We start from the raw sequence: 23,850 nt of genomic DNA on the forward strand, positions 1-23,850 counted from the left end.
TTCGGTGAGGTGATTTACAGGAGGTAAAAGAGGGCTGAAGTGAGTAACGCCATGGGTGGGTGCCATCCTGGGATATGAGAACACAGGCGGATACATTTCTGTACACACTTCCGCTAGGTGTGTTCCAGACTTTGGAGACAAAGTAAACTGGCCTTATAAACAGATTCTTACCACTTGTTATGAAGACTGAATTACATGGAGTTCCCGTCGTGGCGCAGTGGTTAATGAATCTGACTAGGAACCATGAGGTTGCGGGTTCGGTCCCTGCCCTTGCTCAGTGGGTTAAGGATCTGGCGTTGCCGTGAGCTGTGGTGTAGGTTGCAGACGCAGCTCGGATCCCGCGTTGCTGTGGCTCTGGCGTAGGCCGGTGGCTGCAGCTCCGTTTAACCCCTAGCCTGGGAACCTCCATATGCTGTGGGAGTGGCCCAATATTTCTAGCGAGGAAAAAAAAAAACAAAAAACAAGACTGAACTACAAAAGATGTCCTGAGTATTCACTCACCTTAAGGCCATTAAACTAAAGGAGAAGAGGAGAGAAGAGGAAAGCAAATCCAAGCAACTCCTGAGAAACCATGTGGGAGTGGATGAGTGGGAATGCAAAACAAATGGGAAATTATACATGGTTTCATTGAAAAAGGGGTTTTCAGGTGGACTCTTTGACCTGTGAAATTAATGATAGGGATGCTGAATAAAAATGATTTTTTTTTTTTTTTTTTTTTGTCTTTTTGCCTTTTCTAGGGCTGCTTCCCGCGGCACATGGAGGTTCCCAAGCTAGGGGTCGAATCGGAGCTGTAATGCGGGATCCGAGCCACGTCTGCGACCTACACCACAGCTCATGGCAACGCCGGATCTTTAACCCACTGAGCAAGGCCAGGGATCGAACCCGAAACCTCATGGTTCTTAGTCAGATTCAATAACCACTGCGCCACGATGGGAACTCCTGAATAAAAATGATTTAATAAAAACTTGTGATTGTATAATCCAGTTGTAAATTAAATGGGAAAAATTCTGTTGTTAGGTAACAAGTACAGGCATACATACCTTAAGATATTGCAGATTCAATTCCAGACCATTACAATAAAATGAATATCACAATTAAAGTAAGTCACATGAATTCTTTGTTTTCCCATTGCATATAAAAGTTATGTTTATATTATACTGTAGACTATTAAGTACGAAATAACATTGTACCTAACAAATGTACATACCTTACTTTTTAAAATACTTTATAGCTAAAAAATGCTAAACATCATTTGAGCCTTCAGTGAGTCATACCCTTTTTACTGGTAGAAGGTCTTGCCTCAAAATTGATGGCTGCTGACTGATCAGAGTGGTGGTTGCTGAAGTTTTGGGTGGCTGTGGCAGTTTTTAAAAATAGGTAAACAATGACGTTTGCTGCATTGATTTACTCTTCCTCCCACAAACAAGTTCTCTGTAGCATGCAATGCTGTTCAGCAGCACTTTACCCACAGTAGAATGTCTTTCAAAACTAGGGTCAGTGCTTTCAAATCTTGCAGCTGTTTTATCCACTAAGTTTATGTAATTATTCTAAAGACTTTGTTGTCATTTCAATAATCTTTACAGCATTGTCATGAGGAGTGACATCTCAAGAAACCACTTTCCTTGCTCATCCATAAGAAGCAACTCCCCATCTGTTAATCATGAAATTGCATCAATTTAGTCACAATTTCAAGCTCCACTTCTCATTCTATTTCTCTTGCTATTTCTACCTCATCTGTATTAACTTCCTCCAATGAAATCTTGAATCCCTACAAGTCATCCATGAGAGTTGGAATTAACTTCTTTCAAACTCCGGTTAACATTTATATTTTGACCTCTTCCCATGAATCTAGAATGTTCTTAATGACATGCAGAATGGTGAATCCTTTCCAGAAGGTTTTCAATTTAATTTTGCCCAGGTCCATCAGAAGAATCATTATCAAAGTTAACTGTAGCATTAAAAAGTGCACTTCTTAAATAATAGCAATTAAAATGTGAAATTACTCCTTAATCTACAGGCTGTAGAATGGATGTTGTGCTAGCAGGCATTAAAACAACACAAGTCTCCTTGTACATCTCCACCCGAGCTCCTGGGTAACCAACCAGGTGCATTTTCAATGACCAGTAATATTTTGAAAGGAATTGTTCTTTTATTCTGAGTGAGAGTTCTCAACAGTGGGCTTAAAATATTTAGTAAACCATGTTGTAAACAGATGTACTGTCACCCTAGCTTTGTTGTTCCATTTATAAATCACAGGAAGATTTAGCATTAATTCTTAAAGGCATTAGGATTTTTGGAATGATAAATGGGCATTTGCTTCAACTTAATGTCACCAGCTGCCTCAAGTCCTTAGCTCAAGAGAGTCAGCCTGTCTTTTGAAGATCTGAAGCCAGGCAATGACTCCCCTAACTATGTAAGTCCTACAAGGTATCTTCCAATAGAGCGTTTCATCTACTGGAAATCTGTTGTTTGGTGAATGATCTTAAGTAGATCTTCTGGATAATATGCTGTAGCTTCTACACCAGCACTTGCTGCTTCACCTGGCTCTTTCATGTTATGAAGATAACCTCTTTCCTTAAACCTCATGAACCAATCTCTGCTGGCTTCAACCTTTTCTTCTGTAGCTTCTTTACCTCTCTCAGCCTTTGTAGACTTGAAAAGACTTAGGGCCACTAATAAGGTACTGCCTAATGAGAAGGGTCTGGTTTGAACTTCTATCCAGATCACTGAAACTTTTACCATGTCAGCAATAATGCTATTCTGATTTCTCTTCATTTGTGTGTTCACTGGACTGGCACTTTTAGTTTCCTTCAAGAACTTTTCCTTTGCATTCACAACTTGACTAACTGGTACAAGAGACCTAGCTGTTGGCCTCTCTCTGCTTTTGACATGCCTTCCTCACTAAGCTTAATTATTTCTAGCTTTTTATTTAGATTGAGAGATGTGTAATTCCTCCTTTCAATTGAACACTTAGAGGCTACTGTAGAGTTAGTAATTGTAGGCTTAGTAATTTCAATGTTGTGTGTGTGCCTCAGGGAATAGGAAGGCCCAAGGAAAGGAAGAAATGAGGGCATGACCAGTTGGTGAGCAATCAAAACACATGCAATAGTTACTAAGTTCACCTCCTTATATGGGCCTGGTTTGTGGACCACAAAATAAGTATGATAGAGTAACACCAAATCTCACAATCACAGGTCACCATAACAAATACAACAATAATGAAAAAGTTTGGAGAATTATGAAAATGTGACAGAGACATGAAGTGAGCAAATGCAGTTGGAAAAAATTGTGCCAACAGACTTGTTGCCACAAACCTTCAATTTGCAAAAACACAATATCTTCAAAGCACAATAAAGCAAAGCACAATAAAGTGGGGTCTGCCTATAAATACTATGGTGGTTAGGCTCAAAGAGTATATAAGCGATTTGTACAAATTATAGTAACAACTGAGTCTCTTGCTCCATGTGTGATCTAAACAAATAGATGAACAGTAAAGCAGAGCAATTAACCATCACTATTTTTTGATCCCCCACCCCAGGAAATGACCAAGGCAATAGACAGCAGACTTACTCCTGATTGAGAAGGCCTACTTGCAATGACCACATGAAGGGTGATAACTGCTGTGACTGACAAAGGACCAATTTGTCTCTATCGTGAAAGGGATGAAGTCTATTTTGAGGCTAAAATTTTCAGGGAATTCATACACAAGACTTCATTGACCTAAAGCATAATTGATCAACTTAGTAGTTTGCCCGCACATCCCTTATTGTGCTCCAAGACTTCCTGAGAAATACTATTAATACAAGGCTGCCATTCAGTTGCTAGTACAGGTAGAAATAAATCCATGCCAGTCAGCAATTTAGCTATAGCACTGAGTCCCTGCTCCTACCCTGTTTCTCAGGTCCTGAGGAGTTCCAAATGGGTAGAAAGAGTATCTATTGTTAGACCCCCAACCAATTCTTTGCAACTGCAGAATCTGTGCCAGAGCCTGCCTAGGGTAGATCATACTCCCACTGATAATGACAATCAGCATCCATTAGGGAAATGCCTGGTGCCTATCTGGCCTCCTGTGAATTTGACTAACCTCCACTGGCTGGTGCTTTCCTCCACTCTGATCACCCTTGGAAACACGACCTCTACAGCATACAGTATCCGTCATTTAATTTTAGCTATTCCCTCACCTCCTGTGAATTTGACTAACCTCCACTGGCTGGTGCTTTCCTCCACTCTGATCACTCTTGGAAACACGACCTCTACAGCATACAGTATCCATCATTAACTATTTTAACTATTCCCTCTTCTCTAACCCCAGACTCCTTTGCTGTTCCATCTCTACTGGGCCAGGGAGCAGTGGCTGGGAGTCTTTTCTATGTTTATTCTAGAGAGTGAGAGGGGAAGAGACTGAGATAAAGAAGTCACCTAAGTTCAATATTTCTGGTCTTAGCCTTCAGTCAATTAAATAAACTTTTCTATGCAGAATAACAATAAAATACATGAACATTTTTCTGGATTCTATCCTATTTGCAAACCTAAATAATTCGGGATGATGATGATTCTTGATTAATAACATCAACCTGACCTGAATATTGCAAACAAAGAGAAGAAAGAAATTAAGTGTAGAAGGCATCTAGGCCTATGGAACACAAACTAACAACCTCCAACATCAATTTTATACAACTGCAAGGCCTGGTACCTCATTTAGTGGCCCAAGTTTAATTTAATAATCAACTGTCACAGCTTGCTCAACTCCCAGTAATGAGAGGCATTTTACTCAAGGGCCTTGTTATCCAAGACCCGTTTAGTACACACACAATGAACAGACTGGCAGCACTGTCCTATTTTAAAAGTTAAAAATGGCACTATTATATGTCTTTACATAAAATTTCATTGATCAATATTTTTATCATTAACTCTCATTAGATGAACCAGAGTCAGCTCCTAATTCAGTTCTAAACCCTTCATGTGAATTCATTTTAGTTGTGCTTTAGAAAATAAATGTCAAATATTTTAAAATAACAAAATACTAAATGCATGGGTTCCTTTGTTCACTGTATCAAGAAAATAATGGAAGGCAATAAGAAAGAGTACACTTTCAATCCCAAACTGCTAACTACACAAATAGCCAATCCGAGATACAATTTCAAAGTGGAAAATGATAATAAATAAATAAATAAAAAGAGGCACTATACCTGCTGCAAATCCAGTGTAATTGTCACATAATGGTATTCGATTCCATTCTTAATACTGGGACTCTGCCACCAAGTGTTTTTTCCATCAATAGCATTTGTAATCGGGTGTCTCTCTATTGAATCAGCAGCAGCATGTGAAAGGAGAAAAGATCATATGAAGAATTTTGACTTTTTTTTAAAAGTAAAAAGTAAAACTAACTTAAAACCATCACCATGTGAATGCCAAACATTAATGTAAAGAGAGCAATCCATATCGTAACAGAATTTGTTTAACGTTGACTTTCTCACAGCATTCTGCAAGACAGTGTGAAATGGTTAGATACTTAGACTAAAAGAGAAGAAGCTATTCAGCACTCTGGTTATCAACTAAAATTGGCAACTTTAAAGATAACTACAGAAATTAAGTGTGAAGAAATAATATTGAAATCTAATTGATATGTCAGTCATTCAAAGAAGCAAAAACCCTACTGTTTGAGGCAGCTCTAGTATGCCATCAACTTTTGAATAGAAACATAAAATCTTCAATTGTGGTTGAAAGGTACTTGAAGATTCGCTCTTCTGACACATTCATTATTACTAAGACTTGGGCAATTCAGTATGTATCTGGTTTTAATATAAAATGCTGTCAAATCCATCCTATGAGGTTTTTTGCAGTCCGTTCTTGAACTTGTCGACTTTCTACTTAAACTACTATTTAGAAATATAATGACAGATATTCCAAATCTCCCATCCAGCATTTGCCCATCCCCATAATCATTAACTCAGTGGAGATGTCTGGACAATAATGGCAAGTAAAGAGAGGATGGCACGTGAAACTCCATCCTACCAACAAAACAGGGCTCTCCCCTTGCCTTTGCTCCAGAGAGTAGGGAACAGGACCTATTGTGAAATTAAAAGGCAGATTAGAGACAGAAAAGAGGGGGTGTGGACAATTACTGTCACCTCCCCCCACAATCCTTTCTTACAGTTCCTTCCTTCTTACAATCCTCAAAACTCATGGATTCCTCATCTTCTCCAACTTAGTTCTAAGCATCTCACAACAACCATTACCTCTCACAACAACCAAAACACTCTCTCTTTTTGCTCCATGGTCACTGGTTCTTATCTGCAACCTGTGCTTCTCATTTCCCAAGGAACAGAAATTCTGTTCTTCCTCTAATCTGGCCCAGGTCATGCCTAGGTGAGGACGGCAGGAGTGGAGGCTATGGGAGATGTTCCTATTTCTATTCCCAGGGCTGCAGTAGTTCTTAACTTGCTATCATCTCACTTGGAAGTCAGCCTATTTGCCCACAGAAATGTAAACAAAGTGGAGGCTTGTTCCCTGCTACTCTCCTGTTCATTACAGGTTAAGGATGCTGTGGAGTGTCAGTTGTGAGAACTTTTGTAACATTAATTCATTGGGAAGATGTTTCAAGTGAATGTCCTAATGGTTCTAATACCCTTTTTTGTAAATTGAAGGAATATTTCAAATAATGAACAAGCCATACCACTATGAGGAACAATCTTGGTCTTTCCATTTGTGTGCATAAGGCAGTAGTCGAGCTGATGTTTTAACGAGAAGAGTAATGAAAGAGCATATGATTTGCACCATGAGATGCTGGAGTCCAAGGAACTGGACAACCTGGGTCCACTATTGGTAATTGACCATGAGTAAGTCACTTAAACTTTGTCCCTCCTGAAGTAAGGACAATAAAACTCTTCTGTGGGAACAGATTGGTTCCCAGATTCTTAACTTTCATAAAAAGTAAAAAAGTGTGTGTGAGAAAGATTTGTAGATTTGATATAGGAGTTCTAGCCCTTTATTTCTCCAAGTAACAGGAGCATCCAGTCTATTCTTGCTACCATTTAATATATCATCACTATTGTTTCATAAAATGGGAGATATTTAAAAACAATAAAAGTTTTAAAAACCACAATTCTTTAAAAGGCATTCATTTTATTTTCATAAACAATTTGGAATTTATATTCTCATTTTCTCATTTTGCCATGGACCAGTAAAAATACCTTGGATGAGTATCTTAGATGGGAAGTCTCCACTCAGAGGGTTACCATAGGAACATTGCAACTATTAATATTCTAACTATTATTATGTATATATATGTAATTATACATCTATTCAAAATGTGCAGGGTTCTGGATCTTTATTGGATACAAGTTACATTTAATAAAAATTTAAAAAATAAAAACCAGAGGTCTCATTGTGGCACAGTGGTTAACGAATCCGACTAGGAACCATGAGGTTGCGGGTTCAATCCCTGGCCTTGCTCAGTGGGTTAAGGATCCGGTGTTGCCGTGAGCTGTGGTGTGGGTCGCAGACACGGCTTGGATCCCATGTTGCTGTGGCTGTGGTATAGGCCGGCAGCTACAGCTCCGATTCGACCCCTAGCCTGGGAACCTCCACATGCCACGGGAGCGGCCCAGGAAATGGCAAAAAGACAAAAAAATAAAATAAAATAAAATAAAATAAATAAAATAAAATAAAATAAAATAAAATAAAATAAAAATAAAAACTAAGCAAAAAGAAGTCCTTGATGCAATAGGAGTCAGAGAATAAAATAATCTTCAAAAAAATTTATAAAAATTGAAAATTCATTACATTTACCATTTCAAATTGTGAACATTTTTATTACATATTAATTTCTTAATAAAGTAAGCTGCTATAATCTGCTTAACTGAAAACATAAAAGCTTATATATTTGAGTTACTTATGGTAACATGAGTATACAGGACAGAACAAAAGTTATTTTTATTGGTAAATTATTTAATTGAACTGAACAGCTGGATGATCTTTGTTTGTACCAAGTCTTATCACATTAGTAGTCCACTGAGATGAGGCATCTTATCTCATTGATGAAAAGTAAATTGCTGAATAAATTTAATAACTAGCACTAGTTAACTTGTTCTACCGAAGCTAAGGAAATTGTTAGGCCTTTATAATAACAACAAATACCAGAAGCATAACTAAATATCAAATAAATGCCCTCGGTGGTACGAGTGGGTGCTGAAATTGGTGCATTGGGAATCAGAATCATAAATGAAATATTACCGGCATGGCTTCTGAAGAAAAATAAATATCACAGCAAACATTCTTTAAACAGCCTCCTCAATCTTCTTTACAGACCGTGGGTTCAATATGTGACAGAAAAACTTACACACAACCACATTTCCAAATCACACTTGTGGTTCATAGGTAATTGGGAGAGGAGCTATCTAATTGGAAATTTTGCTATCTGCCACCTCAGGTCAAATTGATATGAGAATTAGTCATGAAGAGGAAGACTGGGAGATGACTCAACAATTAACCATAATCCCCATTATGAAAGTTTAATCATAATTAATTTGCAAATACTGATTAATTGTTGGCACATTTCCCTTATTTAAAAAGAGACAGAAACTTACAACGTCGTCAACAGGGATAGCAGTCAAGTCAATTCAAAGGCTAACTGCATCTGAAAATTGGCACGGAAATCACTGAAGAAGTAAACCTTTCAAACTGCTATTTTAATTGGAAATCACAATCTATTAATGGTCAGGAAATTCAAGTTTCCTTTTCTTCGTATGATAATTATGGACAGACCTTTCCAGATTTATTCCAGCTGTTCACTGAATCTGTGGAATTTTATTATCTGTTGCTCCACCTTTTACTAAAATATATCCATGTGGATTATTGCTAGATTTTTTTTATTCTTATGGAATATTATTCTTTCTGAATTTCTAGTTCTAAAATAGGATTTGGAAACGTAATGAAGCTGCTGATTTAAAACTACATTACTCACACAGAGTCAATCTAGGATTTACAAAAGCAAATCTTAAAAACTTACCACAAGTAAATAAAATGGGAAATACAAAACATAACTCATGTGTCTTGCTTTACTAAAATAACCTATTCACTTTTTTTGTCTCAATGTGCAAATATAGGGTGAGATTGCCTAAATATAGATGTCTTCTTTTGAGACCCAAGAGACCTGAATATGCAGCTCTGAAGTGGGGAGTGACAATGGCTCTTGGACTTAATTTGGTGAATACAGCTCATCCATCTTCCCACCATAAATCTTTGCACTTTCCTTCCATCCTGTCTCTCCATCCACATTTTCTTCTTTCTCTCCTTTCCTAGAACGCTTTTCCCTCTTATCTCAGGTAATTCGTACTTTGGAGCCCATCTACGCCTGATCACCCCCTTGGAATTTTCTTTTGCTACCTCAGTTCCCATTGATGTTTCCCTTCTTAAAAATTCCACTTCACTGATAACATGCACCCTAAGGTATAGCCTTGAATTTATTGTTTTGATTATTTAATTGTCTTCTATATCCAAGTCTAAATTTACCTAACATTGTACTTGTGGCTTAGTGGTAACAAACCCAGCTAGTATCCAGGAGGATGCAGGTTGGATCCCTGGCCCTCTCACTCTGGGTTATGGACCTGGTGTTTCTGTGAACTGTGGTGTAGGTTGCAGACGCAGCTTGGATCCCACACTGAAGTGGCTGTGTTGTAGGCTGCCAGCTAGAGCTCTGATTTGACTCCTAGCCTGGGAATTTCCAAATGCTGCAGGTACAGCCCTAAAAAGAAAAAAAAAAAAAAAAAAAAAAATTACTTATAGACAGAAACTATATTTATATTCATACATATAATCATACATATATACACATAAATATGTACACACACACACACAAACACACATATACGTGATTTTACATAATCTCCTCTGCCTAGCCCATCCTAAACACACATTACACACTCCCAACCACCCCCAATCATTCCCTTCCAATCATTCCATGCCTCCAGCCTTTCTCACATTTTAATTTTTATGGCCGCACCAGTGGCATATGGAAGTTCCTAGGCAGGGGGTTGTAGAGCTGCAGCTGCCAGCCTACAGCACAGCCACAGCAACGCTGGATCTGAGCCACATCTGTGACCTACACCACAGCTTGTGGCAACACTGGATCCTTAACCCACTGAGTGAGGCCAAGGATCAAACCACCATTCTTATGGACACTACACTGGGTTCTTAACCTGCTGAACCATATATTTTTTACGAAATCATCAAGGCACCAATACTTGCACCAAGGGCAATTTCCCCCATTAGGCTGCTGCTTCTGCCCTAGCCAAGTTCGTAGTCCATTGATCAATTTGTTTTCTGGCCTTTACTCTTTAAATTTTCTTGCTTTAATATTTCCCCAGGGCTCTGACCTGGAACTTTTGCCCTTATCAATCTATAGAAGAATAGCAAACAGACAAGGCATGTTCCAATATTCTCCACTCACATTCATAACAATCTACACCACTGGGGGAAAAAAAACAGTTATTTAAAAGGCAAGGAAGGTTTCTGACACTTGCCATCTTTGGTTTCTTAACACTTTTTTTTTTTTAACATTTCGTGATCTGCAAGGCCAGCAATTTTATTCACAAAAATCCCAGTTTTCTAAACATTAATATTTTTGGCATCTCTAAATTGTATATAGGGAAGGACTATGCATTCTTTCCTTTAACAAGCTAGAGAATCAACAGTGCCTCCTAACTTTCTTTCGAGGTTAAAAAATGTATGTTGTGAGAGAAAACTTTGTTTTATAAGCAGTGCAACTTTAAACAAAAGAAGAAAAACTATGAAAATTTTAAAATAATTGTGAAATGTTATCTCTTTTATAACTCACCTCATTGACATCATGTATTCACTTTATTAATCTCCCCAATATTTGATGATTTCCCAATGTATAGATATAAATCAACTTCCATCTCTAGAATTATCTCATATCATTCTCCCCTTCTCCATATAAATTATTTACTCATTAAACCTAATTACTTAGAGTTCTCTGATTATATTTACTGTTTCATACCTTCAAGATCTATGCATGATTTTTTAATATAATACCTTCCCCCTTTTTTATCTTACTCACCCTTATTTTCTCAACATGTGGACTGTTTTTTTCCCAGGAATTTCTAGATGTTCCCTTAGCATTTGATTTAATTTTCTGTTTCTTCTCAGAGTCCTTTAAATCGGGTGATTGAACATTCTGCTCCAATACAATGGACTGCTAGTAGCCAGTGTTCAAATGCTTGCTGAGTAAATACATAAATGAGTCTGAGTTATCAGTGTTGCTCCTAGAGGCACCCAGGAGGGCTTGGTATGATATCTCTCCTTTTTTTTATTTTTATTTATTTTTTGTCTTTTATGGGCTGCCCCAGTGGCATATGGAGGTTGCCAGGCTAGGGGTCAAATCGGAGCTGTAGCTGCTGCCTGCACCACAGCCACAGCAACGCCAGATCTGAGCCACATCTGTGACCTGCACCACAGCTCACAGCAATGCTAGATCCTAACCCACTAAGTGAGGTCAGGGATCGAACCTGCATCCTCATGGATGCTAGTCAGGTTCATGTCCACTGAGCCACAATGGGAACTCCCAGACACCTCTCATTTAAACATCCTTCTTGTGTGTTTAAGAACCATCCCTACCCTCTGCCTTCTGACATTTCAGTTGCAGCCATTCCTAACTACTTAGACTTTCCAAAGCAAGTAACATTTTCTGTCTTATTCTGATCCTCCTTCCTGGCATTCCTTCTTTTCTTCTCCCTGTATCCTCTTTATCTGCTCAGTTCCTATTTGTCCTTGGATCTCACTTCTGGTAAGCCTTCCTCTGCACCAGGACTAAATTTGTGACCCTCTTCTTTCTCCCTGATGCCCCTATGTTCATGCTTTCTTGGTACCTACCACCCTATGTAGCAACAATCTGCTTTTTGCTATTTCTCTCATTTGGAGCAAGGGACCACGTCTCATTCCTGCTGGACCCCCAGCACAATACCTGGCACCTAAGTGGCCACTGAATGACTACAGCCTGAATTAATAACCACATCCTCAGACATTCTTCTGCAGCTAGTGAACTTAATGACTGACACACGTCTTCAACTAGAAAACCCTCCTCAAGCACCATACCCACTACACATAAGAAATGCCAATAATGTTCGTCAAATGACAGAGAGGGGCTGCAAAGCTCATGGTGGAAGAAAGCTTCTAGAAGTGTCGGCGAGTACAAACCCTTTGACTTTAAGGTACTTTGGCCTCAACACCTCTCAATTATAGATCCTACTTAGGGCCATACAAATTGACATGAAAATACATACGGTATGGATTGCTGCTATTTTGATTGCAGATTCGACATTGAGGGTTCCTCACAGGCTGCCCAGGGACGTGTTCCACCAACTTGCAATACATTTCGGGTCCTTTTTCTCCACATGTTGCGTTTGTGGTGATGAGAGCATTGGAAGCAAGATTTAAAACAGCAGGGAACAAACCTGAAAAAGAGGGACAAATGAAGATGTGTGGGATGATTCTGCTGCATTTTAAAATGAAAGAAAGATAGGATGTTTTCCAGAGCATTAGATTAAATGAAAATGAAGTTATCAATGATAAATATCTCACTTAACAAAGTACACCACATAAATAGCCTGCATTATCAAATGAGTATTTCCTTTTTGTTTTAATTTTTGGGTTAAATACATACTCTAAAGCTAGCTTTTTAATTTTTAACTTCTAATACTTAATTAGAAGGTCCTATCTCTAAGACATTTTTAAAAAATTTTCTGCTCATGTTATTGGCACGAGTCTTACTGGATCTTCCATCCTGCATTTCAGCTATTTTATATCTAGTAGTAAATGATAATAATATGAAAGGATTTTGCACAAGTATGTATCCATGTTTTTCATGGTCATTTTAATGCTCCAATAAGCATTTAGCTGAAATGGTTTTTGTAACTCCTTTATAGCCAGACTGGAGGAAATAGAAAATCATGAACGATTTTCAAAAACCATTATTTACTGCTGTATTATACAGCAGTATCTTACCAGAAACAAGTAATCATAGTAGTTCATGATCGTATGCCAGAAACTACTTTTAAGATAAAATAGAACTGTTTGGTTTGCTTATATACAATCTCAGAAGTCCATTTCAGGGGAGGGTGGGGGAGGCCTTGCATCTCATAGAAGAAACAAACTCAAGCTCTTTACTTTCTATAACTGTCAATTCTGTTTCATATATGTCTGGTATTTGTACTTCACTGACCTCTTTTCAATGACAATATAGCAAAATCACTTATCAGAAGTCACTTTTAACTGAAAAACTCATACTGGAGAAAGTGCATTTGAGATTATAGATCATTTGACTCAATTTATTAAGGAACATGCTAATTGGCTAGGTAGTCTCTGTTCTATATACATCATGTAGGTTCACATCAATTCAATCTTTGACACAAAGTCCTTTACTGGCTATCTTGTCCTGATATTTATTGAAGATTCATAGAGTTTTAAGTTTATAAGTGATTTCTGCCTTATCGTCAAAACATAGGACATGCTGGGTACAGATTAAGCAGTCAATATATTTGTAAAAATTAATGAACTGTAAATATTGGCCTTATAAATGTTCCTTTGCATCATCTCAAAAATAACAACAATAATAATATCCAGCATTATTGAACGTTTATAACATGTCAGACACTATTTTGTCAGGGACTATTCAGACACTCTTTATTTGCATGGACTAATTCACTATGCATGACACCTATATTCACTACAAACTACTATTACTCCTATTTTCTTAAGATGTTCAGTAACTTGCCCATGATTGTAGCTACCGCATCACAGAGCTGTGACTTGAGCCCAAGCAATCTGACTCCAGAGTCTATGCTCTTAATTACTGCACTGCATGCTTCTACAAATGTCCTATGAAACCTACATAAATCTAGTGCTAATCGGTGGCCCTTAGCCTGATTAACCTTAGACTTGCATTTCTTTAAAAGAAGCAATAGTACAAATAAAAAATAATTTTCAATACATTGAATCTCTACTGAAATTGCTTTAAAAAAATGTTAAAGGGGTAACTGAATGCATAAGACCAGGCAGTACTTCAGTTCTCCCCTCAGTCATGCTCAGGGCCTCCCAAAAAGCTGCCTCCAAACAATCCTCTCTCTTCCCCCGCTCCCCACACTCACCAGTCTCTAAAATCCCTCTGATTCTGCTGTCCCAAACCAGCACCCCACCACCACAGTAGCTCTTTTCTCCAAGGAATAGTTACAGAGATTTCCAATTTTTCTTATTTTCCATGAGTTCAGAACTTACATTTTACTTAACTGAAGTCACTATCTCATTCTTTCTTTCTCTTAAATTCATCTCACCCCTCATCCACGCTCTGACCTTCATTCAATGTGACATTCTGTCAACGTGATATGAGGTCAGCTAATATGATTACTGGTCAAAAATATTAGCCATTCATAAAACTGTTATTTGTTTCATAAGTAAATGTAGAGTGTTTTATAAGAGGTTTAAGTACTTTAACAAAAGTTGTTATTTTTTCTTTTTCCTTTTTACCTGTGTATGTAAGTCTTATTGGAAAGTATTTCAGTTTTGTGAAATTTGCCAGGTTACATATTTTATTTTATTTTATTTTATTTTATTTTATTTTATTTTTCTTGCCTTTCTCTAGGGTCGCTCCCACAGCATATGGAGATTCCCAGGCTAGGGGTCTAATCAGAGCCGTAGGTACCGGCCTGCACCAGAACCACAGCGGGTTCTGAGCCGCGTCTGCAACTTATACCACAGCTCACGGCAACGCCGGATCCTTAACCCACTGAGCAAGGCCAGGGATCGAACCCGCAACCTCATGGTTCCTAGTCGGATTCGTTAACCACTGCACCACGACAGGAACTCCAGGTTACACATTTTAAAATAATTTGATCATCCCCATATCGTTATCTATATATTTGGACATTTTAGTCTTAAAATTGTTAAGTGATACATGATTAAGTAAGGTCTGTCTATATCTTTCTCTCTGTCATTCATCACTATTTTGCATTTAGCTGTACAATTGTTATTTCATCAAATACATGTTGAGTACATACTATGCTAGATACCATAAAAGATTTGGGAATGAAAATACTATTATGAAGGGCTTATTGTGGGAAGTGATCTTGAGCTGAATTTTGGAGGAGAAATAGAAATGTATTTAACATAGAAAATGAAAAAGAAAAAAGCAAACATACCAGGAAGAGGAAAGAGCATATGAATATAGACTTTATTCTGAAAGCTTATGTGGATGCTGAGTGACTGACAGAGGACTGAATTTGTAACTGTTCTAATCCATCAGATTATGTGATTGTATATATAGCTATGTATATGGATATAGATATAGTTTAGATACATATAGTTGATACACAGAGCATACATAATTATACATATATATCAACAAAATCATTGTCTATTTGTCATTGTTAGTAATACGTTTTAGTGGGTTTTTTTCTCAAGTCTTTAAAATCATTATTTATAGGAGTTCCTGTCGTGGCGCAGTGGTTAACGAATTTGACTAGGACCCATGAGGTTGCGGGTTCGGTCCCTGCCCTTGCTCAGTGGGTTAAGGATCCGGCGTTGCCGTGAGCTGTGGTGTAGGTGGCAGACGCAGCTCGGATCCCACGTTGCTGTGGCTCTGGCATAGGTCGGAGGCTACAGCTCCGATTAGACCCCTAGCCTGGGAACCTCCATATGCCGCGGGAGCAGCCCAAGAAACAGCAAAAAGACAAAAAAAAAAATCATAATTTATAGTATAAAAACTAGGTAGTAAGAAAGAAGAGATAGGCTGAAAATCCTTTTCTGAAGAGGGCAAAAAGCTGCATGATATGTTTGTATATTTGGGAGGTGAATCCCTTGTTGGTGACTTCACTTGCAAAGACTTCTTCCCATTCTCTGGTTTGTCTTTTAGGTTTTGGGATGTTGTTGTTTTTTTTATGGTTTCCTTTGCTGTGCAAAAGCTTTTAAGTGTAATTAGGTCTCCTTTGTTTATTTCTGTTTTTGTTTCCATTACTCTAGGAGGTGAATCAAAAAAGATATTGCTGCAATTTATGTGAAAGAATGTTCTGCCTATGTTTTCCTCTAGGAGTTCTATAGTATCTGGCCTTATGTTTAGGTCTTTATTCCACTTTGAGTTTATTTTTACATATGGTGTTAGAGAATGTTCTAATTTCATTCTTTTACATGTAGCTTCTAGTTTTCCCAGCACCACTTATTGAAGAGACTATCTTTTCTCCATTGTATATTTTCACCTTCTTTGTCATAGATTAGTTGACCATAGGCGCATGGGTTTATCTCTGTGATTGCTATTCTGTTCCCCTGATGCAGCTTCATAGCAAACAAACAAGCCCAAACAACCCAATCTAAAATGGGCAGAAGATATAAATAGACATTTCTCAAAAAAATACAGACAGATGGACAGGAAGCACATGAAAATATGCTCAACATCGCTAATTATTAGAGAAATGCAAATCAAAACTGCAATAAGGCATCACTTCACACCAATCAGAACAACCATTATCAAAATTCTACAAACCAAAAAAGGCAGGAGAGTGTTTGGAAAAGAGGGAACCCTTTTACACCACTGGTGGGTTTGTAAATTGGTACTATGGAAAACAGTACGGAGGCTCCTCGGAAAAGTAAATATAGAACTACCTTAAGATCCAGCAATCCCACTCCTGAGCGTATATCCAGAGAAAACCATAATTTGAAAAGATACACGCACCCCAATGTTCACTGAAACACTACTTATAATAGCTAAGTCATGGAAACAACCTAAATGTCCATCAACAGATGAAGGGATTAAGAAGATGTGGTACATATATACAATGGAATACTACTCAGCCATAAAAAAGAACAAAATAATGCCATTTGCAGCAACATGGATGCAAGTAGAGATTATCATACTAAGTCAAGTCAGGAAGAGAAAGACAAATATCATGTAATATCCCTTATATGTGGAATCTAATAAAAATTATACAAAAGAACTTGTTTATAAAACAGAAATAAATGCAAAGATTACAAAATCAAATATATGGTTACCAACGGGGAAATGGTTGGGGGGACGGATAAATTGAGAGGATGGGATTAACACATACACACTATTGTATATAGAACAGACAACTAACAAGGACCAATAGGACAGGGACATTTACTCAATAGTTGTAATAACACTATATTCGAAAAAAAATGGATGTATGTACATATATAACTGATTCTCTTTGCTGTATACCTGAAACTAATACAACACTGTAAGTCAACTCTAATAAAATTTAAAAGAAAAAAAGAGAGCAAACACCTTGTTACTGGACAGGATGACGTTAAACCCTTTCTAGCCTCTTCAAACCAATCCATCTTACTTAAACAAAAGCCATCTCAGCCGGGAGCCAATGTCTCTAAACTGCCCCAGAACACTGTCAGTTTTACTCTGTGGTCTTTGTCTCTCTAACCTCTGACTAGTCTTTACCTTGACCCTGACTTTAGGTTCTGTTTTGTGGATATTGGTAAGACTTCACAAGCCCTGCTTTGGTCCAGCCCTGTGGGACCTAACTGGAATTGGTTCGGCCTGAACTTTCTTAGATCTGAGGAATCACGGGAGGGAGCTAAAAGGGGGAGATGGCTGATGAAAATTATTCTCTTGTATAATGTACATTCCAAAGTAGAGAACTAGGTTACATCCCAAATTCCCCACAGAATTAAATGAAGAAAATGTGAGCAAAATGACGTGGCTATAAAAGGAATACAGATGTGGAAATAACATTGATTCAGAAGCTATTTCATATTCATTAAATAATGATTTAATCCCTCAGTAAGCCCACTGTGTAAATTTTATTAGCCCTATTTTACAAATGAAAATGCAGCTCAAAGAAGACAAACAATATGCACAGAATTATGAATTAGTAAGATCATTAAGATTTGAATTTGGCTCTTTAACTCATAAGGCTAATTCTCATTAGGGCATGAAGAAAAGCTATAACCTTGTCCTCAGCAGAGCTCAATTTACATATTTAATAAAAGAAATAGCTTACTCAGTCACAACCCTTTGTTATTTCATAGAATTTTCCAATCATAAACTAAACATGTTAATAAAATTTACATTTATTATCTTTCAGTTCTTTCCATTGATTTGTTTCTGCTACACTTAGTAATCATATACTCAAAATTAACCTTTTCATAATTTACTTTTTTTTTTTTTTTTTTGCTTTTTAGGGCTGCATCCATGGCATATGGAGGTTCCCAGGCCAGGGGTCAAATCAGAGCTGTAGCTGCTGGCCTACACCACAGCCACAGTAATGTCAAATCCGAGACGTGTCTGCGACCTACACTACAGTTCACGGCAACACCAGATCACATCTCCATAATTTAATTGCCTTCCTCTGTGATCAGGAAATAGTTGCCTTTTGAAATTTTATTAGCTATTTTGTTATTTTAAAAAATCAGTAAAATGTATTGGTCAGAGAAGGTCCCCAATTAGTTGCTAACAACCAATTTGAAGAGTCAATCAATATCTGAGCTTTTATTGAATCTTCAGAGGCTGTATTATAGATTGCAGCCCATTTTCATAGCAAGTTAAATGTATTAGACTGTATCTATTTATTCCCATTCAAAAGCAACAGAGCAATATTTACTGCTATATTTAATATGGGCCGCTTGGTTAAGATTATGTAAACATTGTGTTAATGAACTACAAATGGATGGTGAACCTTTATAGAGTATTGACTTACAGCCCTCTTTATGTAATGCTAATGACACAAAAGCCAGTCATACCCATATAATTAGGACTGATTTTTTCTGAATATTATCTAGACTAAGTAAATTTAGTTGCATTTGTGGCTTAAAGAATAAAGTCTAAAAAATAATAATATTTATTCTCTGTATACTATATACTTAATTAGAGACTAGAATTTATATACTATATAGAGAAGAATATATTCCGTTAGTATAAACATTAGTAAATAGTCTAGGAAAAGACTAAGTTTACATCATGTGAAAAACAAATTTTGCTACAATATGGAAAACATTTAGAAATTCACCAAATTTTCACTTTTTTTATTTGATTCTTCTTAGATTCTATTTGCTTTCTCAAATACTGTGATATATTCATACAATTTTGCATGATTTTGATGATCTGCTTTAAAATCTAACATTTTGGTTTCAAAAGGCAGAAATATCTTTAAAACCTGCATATGGAGGTTCTACTTTTAGTATTTGTGGAGTAGTTCTTATTAAATCAAACTACTCACAGATAAGAGTCATGAGTGATAAACAGAATACAGTTTTTAAATCTCAAATACTTAAAGACATTGAAGAACAACCAAAAACATGTAAATTAGGAGAGATGTGATGCTTAGAAGATGGAAGATACTGGCTGTGTCTCAGATAGCATCCTACATAGTGGCTAAAACTCAAATAGAAACCCACATGTCACTGTCCTTTTTTATATAGATATAACCTTACTATCTTTAAGAATCAGAAAACAACTAAGAACAATCACAACTGCTATGAAGTGAGGAAGAAATACTACAAAAAAGAAAACCACAGAAAGGGACCCTCAAAACACGTGTATAAACTCTTTCCAAACCTCTCACTAATATCAGATGTTGATACGTCCTAGGCAGACTGAGAATAACCCAGACGAGACTAAAACACCAAAATAGGGATCACAGTTGCTGCATTCCACAGGAAAGCTAAGACATCGGAGTTTAAGTCCAGATAAGTTAACCAATATAACACAAAAATAAAGGATAACTGCTCTTCAGAAAAACATAACAGAACTCTGAGTTTTCTACAGTAGATTGTTCACAACACCTACAATTCAATTTAAAAAAAAAATAGACATACAAGGAAACAATAAAACGGTACCCATACTTAATAGAAAAGCTGTGAATTCAAACCAAGACTGATATCAATCAGATATTAGAATTAATACACAAATATTTTTAATTAGCTTTCACAACTGTGATCAAAGACACACACAAATGCCTACAATAGAAAATGAACAGGAAATCTCAGAAGAGAAATTGAAACTACCAAAAATATCAAATATAAATTCTACAACTGAAAAATACAATATCTGGAATTTTTAAAATCATTACAAGAGATCAATAAAAAAATGAAGATGACAGAATCAAATGTAAGCAAACTTTAACATAATCTGATAGACCTCTTACCCCAAATTCTTTAAATACATATATAATGCTTTTAAAAAATTATGTTGCTGGGTGGGCGGGGAGTGTGTTACAATGTATGTTGATGTAATACAGACAACAATTAGAACAAGAAATGGTAGAGGGAACACAGTAAATGGACCCATACATTTGTAAGGTTCTTGCGTTTTACATTAAGTGGCACATTACTAAAAAAAGACTAACGCCACCAAATATTTAAAAGTTTTAGGGTACAACTGGAACTCTGCTCCATTGCTGTTATGCGTGTAAATTAGAACAACTGCTTTAGAAAATAGGAATTTTAAATAAATTTAAACCTAGACCTTCCTCATGACCCCAAAATCCCACTCTTAAGAAAATCCAAGAGATATCACAGTATATGTCCATGAAAAGGCCTATACAATAATGTCCACAGAAGTTTTTATCATTATAGCCAAACACAGAAACAACTGAGGTTCCCATTAATGGGAGAATTGATACAGAAACTGTGGTATATTCATACAACAGAATGCTATTCAGCATTAAAATGAAACAAACTACTGATACATGATACAACGTGATGAATCCCAAAAGTACTGTGCCAAGTAAAAGAAGCTTTATACAAGAGTGCAAACTTTGTTATTCATTTATATGACTGTTTAGAAGAGGGGAAACATAAACAATTGTGAAAATGAAACAGAATAAAAAATGATTTAGGGGTACTGGCTGGGAAGAGGCATAAAGGAAATCTCTGGGGTGACAGTAATATTCCTGATATGTTTGTATTGTGTAAGTGTATATGTTTGTTAAAACTCACTGAATGCTACAGTGAATCACTGTTACTTGTGCATTTCACTGTGTGTAAATTTTACCTGAACAAAGAAAGGAGACCAATATTGTAGTTTATGATATTCATGGTGCAGTGCTTAGGCAAAAAGTTTACAGGAGATCAAAACAGCAGAGGACGGATACTTATGTATAGCTGGAAAGAAGTATAATAAAGTAAATACAGAGAGATACTAATTTTATTTAATTATTTTCTTCTTCAGCCACACCCCTGGCATATGGAAGTTCCTGGCTGCAAGCTGCAGTTGCAACCTACACTACAGCTGCAGCAATGCCAATCCTTAACCTTCTATACCACAGCAGGAACTCTTAAGAGATTATAATTCTAGAATCCAGATGTTAGGTAAATGGGTATTCATTGTATGATTCTTACAACTTTTCTATATGGGCAAACTTTGTCTTAAGGTTGGCAAAGTATCAATAGAAATTACATGTATAGGCATAAGGGTTTATCTGTATATATAACCATATGTATATATACACATGTACATAGGAATACATACAATTTATGCCATTCTTTGGCTTTTATAAATTATTAATACCAATGACAATAAAATTTTAATATGACATTTCTTAAATGTGGAAAAGCTGGTTGGATACTACAAAGGGTAACTGTCTTCAATCTTGTTCGGAATCAAAAGAACCGAGCAAAACAAAGCAAAGATTAGCAAAACAGCTGAAAGTCTATACAAGACACCCGCTGGCCAGCAATCAGCAGGTGACTTTATTTTCCTTTCCAGTTTTTCCAGCTTTTATTTCACAAAAGAAATCTGACTTAGCATCATATTTAATACATAAGTATTGTCTTTTGAAGAACTACAAGTCAGAAATGCGCATCAGTAAGTGATCTGCTGTGTGGTAAAATTCAGTTCCTTCGGATTTAAGCAGTGTTTCTCTAGGTGATGAACTAGAAGATTGTTATCCAGCAGGCAAAAGAAGCCCACTTCGAATCTGAATTTTACAAATGAGAAAAACATTTCCCAGAACCTAAATGGCAAATGAGGTTTTCAAATATGATTACTGTAATCCCAAATAAATTAGAATTAATTTTATCATTAAAGATCCAGGCTCACTCCCCTTCCTGCTCTAAATGAAAAATCCTTTTCACCTCCTACATCATTCCTGAGTTTTATATCGTCTAGTTCTCCTTTTCCCTCTGCATGCATGCTCACAGGGCAACTTCCATCATAGTTTTACAAGTCCTACAATTTATTTTCAAATTTTTACATTTTAAGAAACCTCAACCTTCTTGTTGTAGCTGAGGTCTTGATTTCCCCTGACAGTAACACTTCCTGAAGATTCCCCAGTGAATTGCTAGAATCACAGGGAGAGGAAAAATAGCCTCCATCTGGCTTTTAAATGCTATTTACAAATTACTTCCTCTCATTGTCACTCATACTTTTTAAAAAATCCAAAGCACCCAACCCTTCCAAGTGCTAATCTCCATTATTGTCTGACTTCATAAAGACCATCTACAAAAATATGATAATTGATTCACAGCAATCTCTCTTCTCCAAATCTCTGCCATTGGCTTTTTTTTTTTTTTTTTTTTTTGTCTTTTTGCCATTTCTTGGGGCGCTCTTGCGGCATATGGAGATTCCCAGGCCAGGGGTCTAATTGGAGCTGTAGCCACCGGCCTACGCCAGAGCCACAGCAACTCGGGATCCAAGCAGCATCTGCAACCTACACCACAGCTCAGGGCAACGCCGGATCGTCAACCCACTGAGCAAGACCAGGGATAGAACCTGCAACCTCATGGTTCCTAGTCGGATTCATTAACCACTGCGCCACAACGGGAACTCCCACATCTCTGCCATTCTTATCAAACAGATGAACATCCACCAGCATTAATGAAATGATATTCCACAGAAAACAGAAAATGTTAAAAGGTACTTTGAGGACAAATTTGTCTTACTTCTCACCATTCTAAGATTTGCTTCCAAGTAATTTGTTTGTCTCCAGCTTAATGTTATCTATCATCTATCTATCTATACTTTCATATAAAAGAATCCTATCCAAACTCACACCTACTGCAACAGCACCCTACAATCTCCTCCGTTATAACTCTACTTTCATTCATCTTCCAAACTCTTGGGGAAATTATCTTCCTAAAAATTAAGTCTGATCACATCACTTTCTTGTTTTTTTTAAAGTTTAACCTAAATTTATTTATTATTTATTTTTATTTATTTATTTATTTTTATTTCCCCACTGTACAGCAAGGGGATCAAGTTATCCTTACGTGTATACATTACAATTACATTTTTTTCCCCCACCCTTTGTTCTGTTGCCACATGAGTATCTAGACAAAGTTCTCAATGCTACTCAGCAGGATCTCCTTGTACTTTCTTGTTTAAAATCTCTGTGAGCTGCCTGTTGCCTGTAACGCAGCAGCTACACTTCTTGGTAATCTGAACATTTATAATCAGGCCCCTAACTACCTTTCTACACTCATTTTCCATCCCCTTTCATGCCTTCCTACACATTCAGTATGCTGACATCTTACTGTTTACAAATACACCAGTGCTTTGAAAATTCTTTGTCATGACATGATCTTGGCCTTCTACATAGAACACTTTCCTTTTCTGCTTACCTGGTTATCTACTCAAATATCTATATATTTGAGCCATCTCAAATAGCCAAATATCAAAGTGTTTCCTGACTTTGCAACACAGAATTTATTTCCTTCTTGCTGTCTACATAGTACTTAGTTTACATTTTATTATAATATCTTTTATAGTGGATTTCTATTCTATAACATTATTGAGGACAAGGATAACACTAGCTAGTATATAATAGCACTCAAATTTAAACTTATTGAATGAGAATAAATACATGCACTCAT

At 36.8% G+C, this 23,850-nt stretch overlaps 1 protein-coding gene across 1 annotated transcript in view; it reads right to left on the reverse strand.

Moving 5' to 3' along the window:
* Window positions 1–23,850, reverse strand: part of LAMA2 (laminin subunit alpha 2) — a 594,330-nt gene that overhangs the window by 435,297 nt on the left and 135,183 nt on the right. The window contains 2 exon segments of the mRNA XM_021084463.1: window positions 5,190–5,302; window positions 12,303–12,473. Of these exon segments, the coding sequence (XP_020940122.1) occupies window positions 5,190–5,302; window positions 12,303–12,473 (284 nt within the window).

The sequence above is a fragment of the Sus scrofa genome, chromosome 1 (genome assembly GCF_000003025.6).
Source record: "Sus scrofa isolate TJ Tabasco breed Duroc chromosome 1, Sscrofa11.1, whole genome shotgun sequence".
Lineage (NCBI taxonomy): Eukaryota > Metazoa > Chordata > Mammalia > Artiodactyla > Suidae > Sus > Sus scrofa.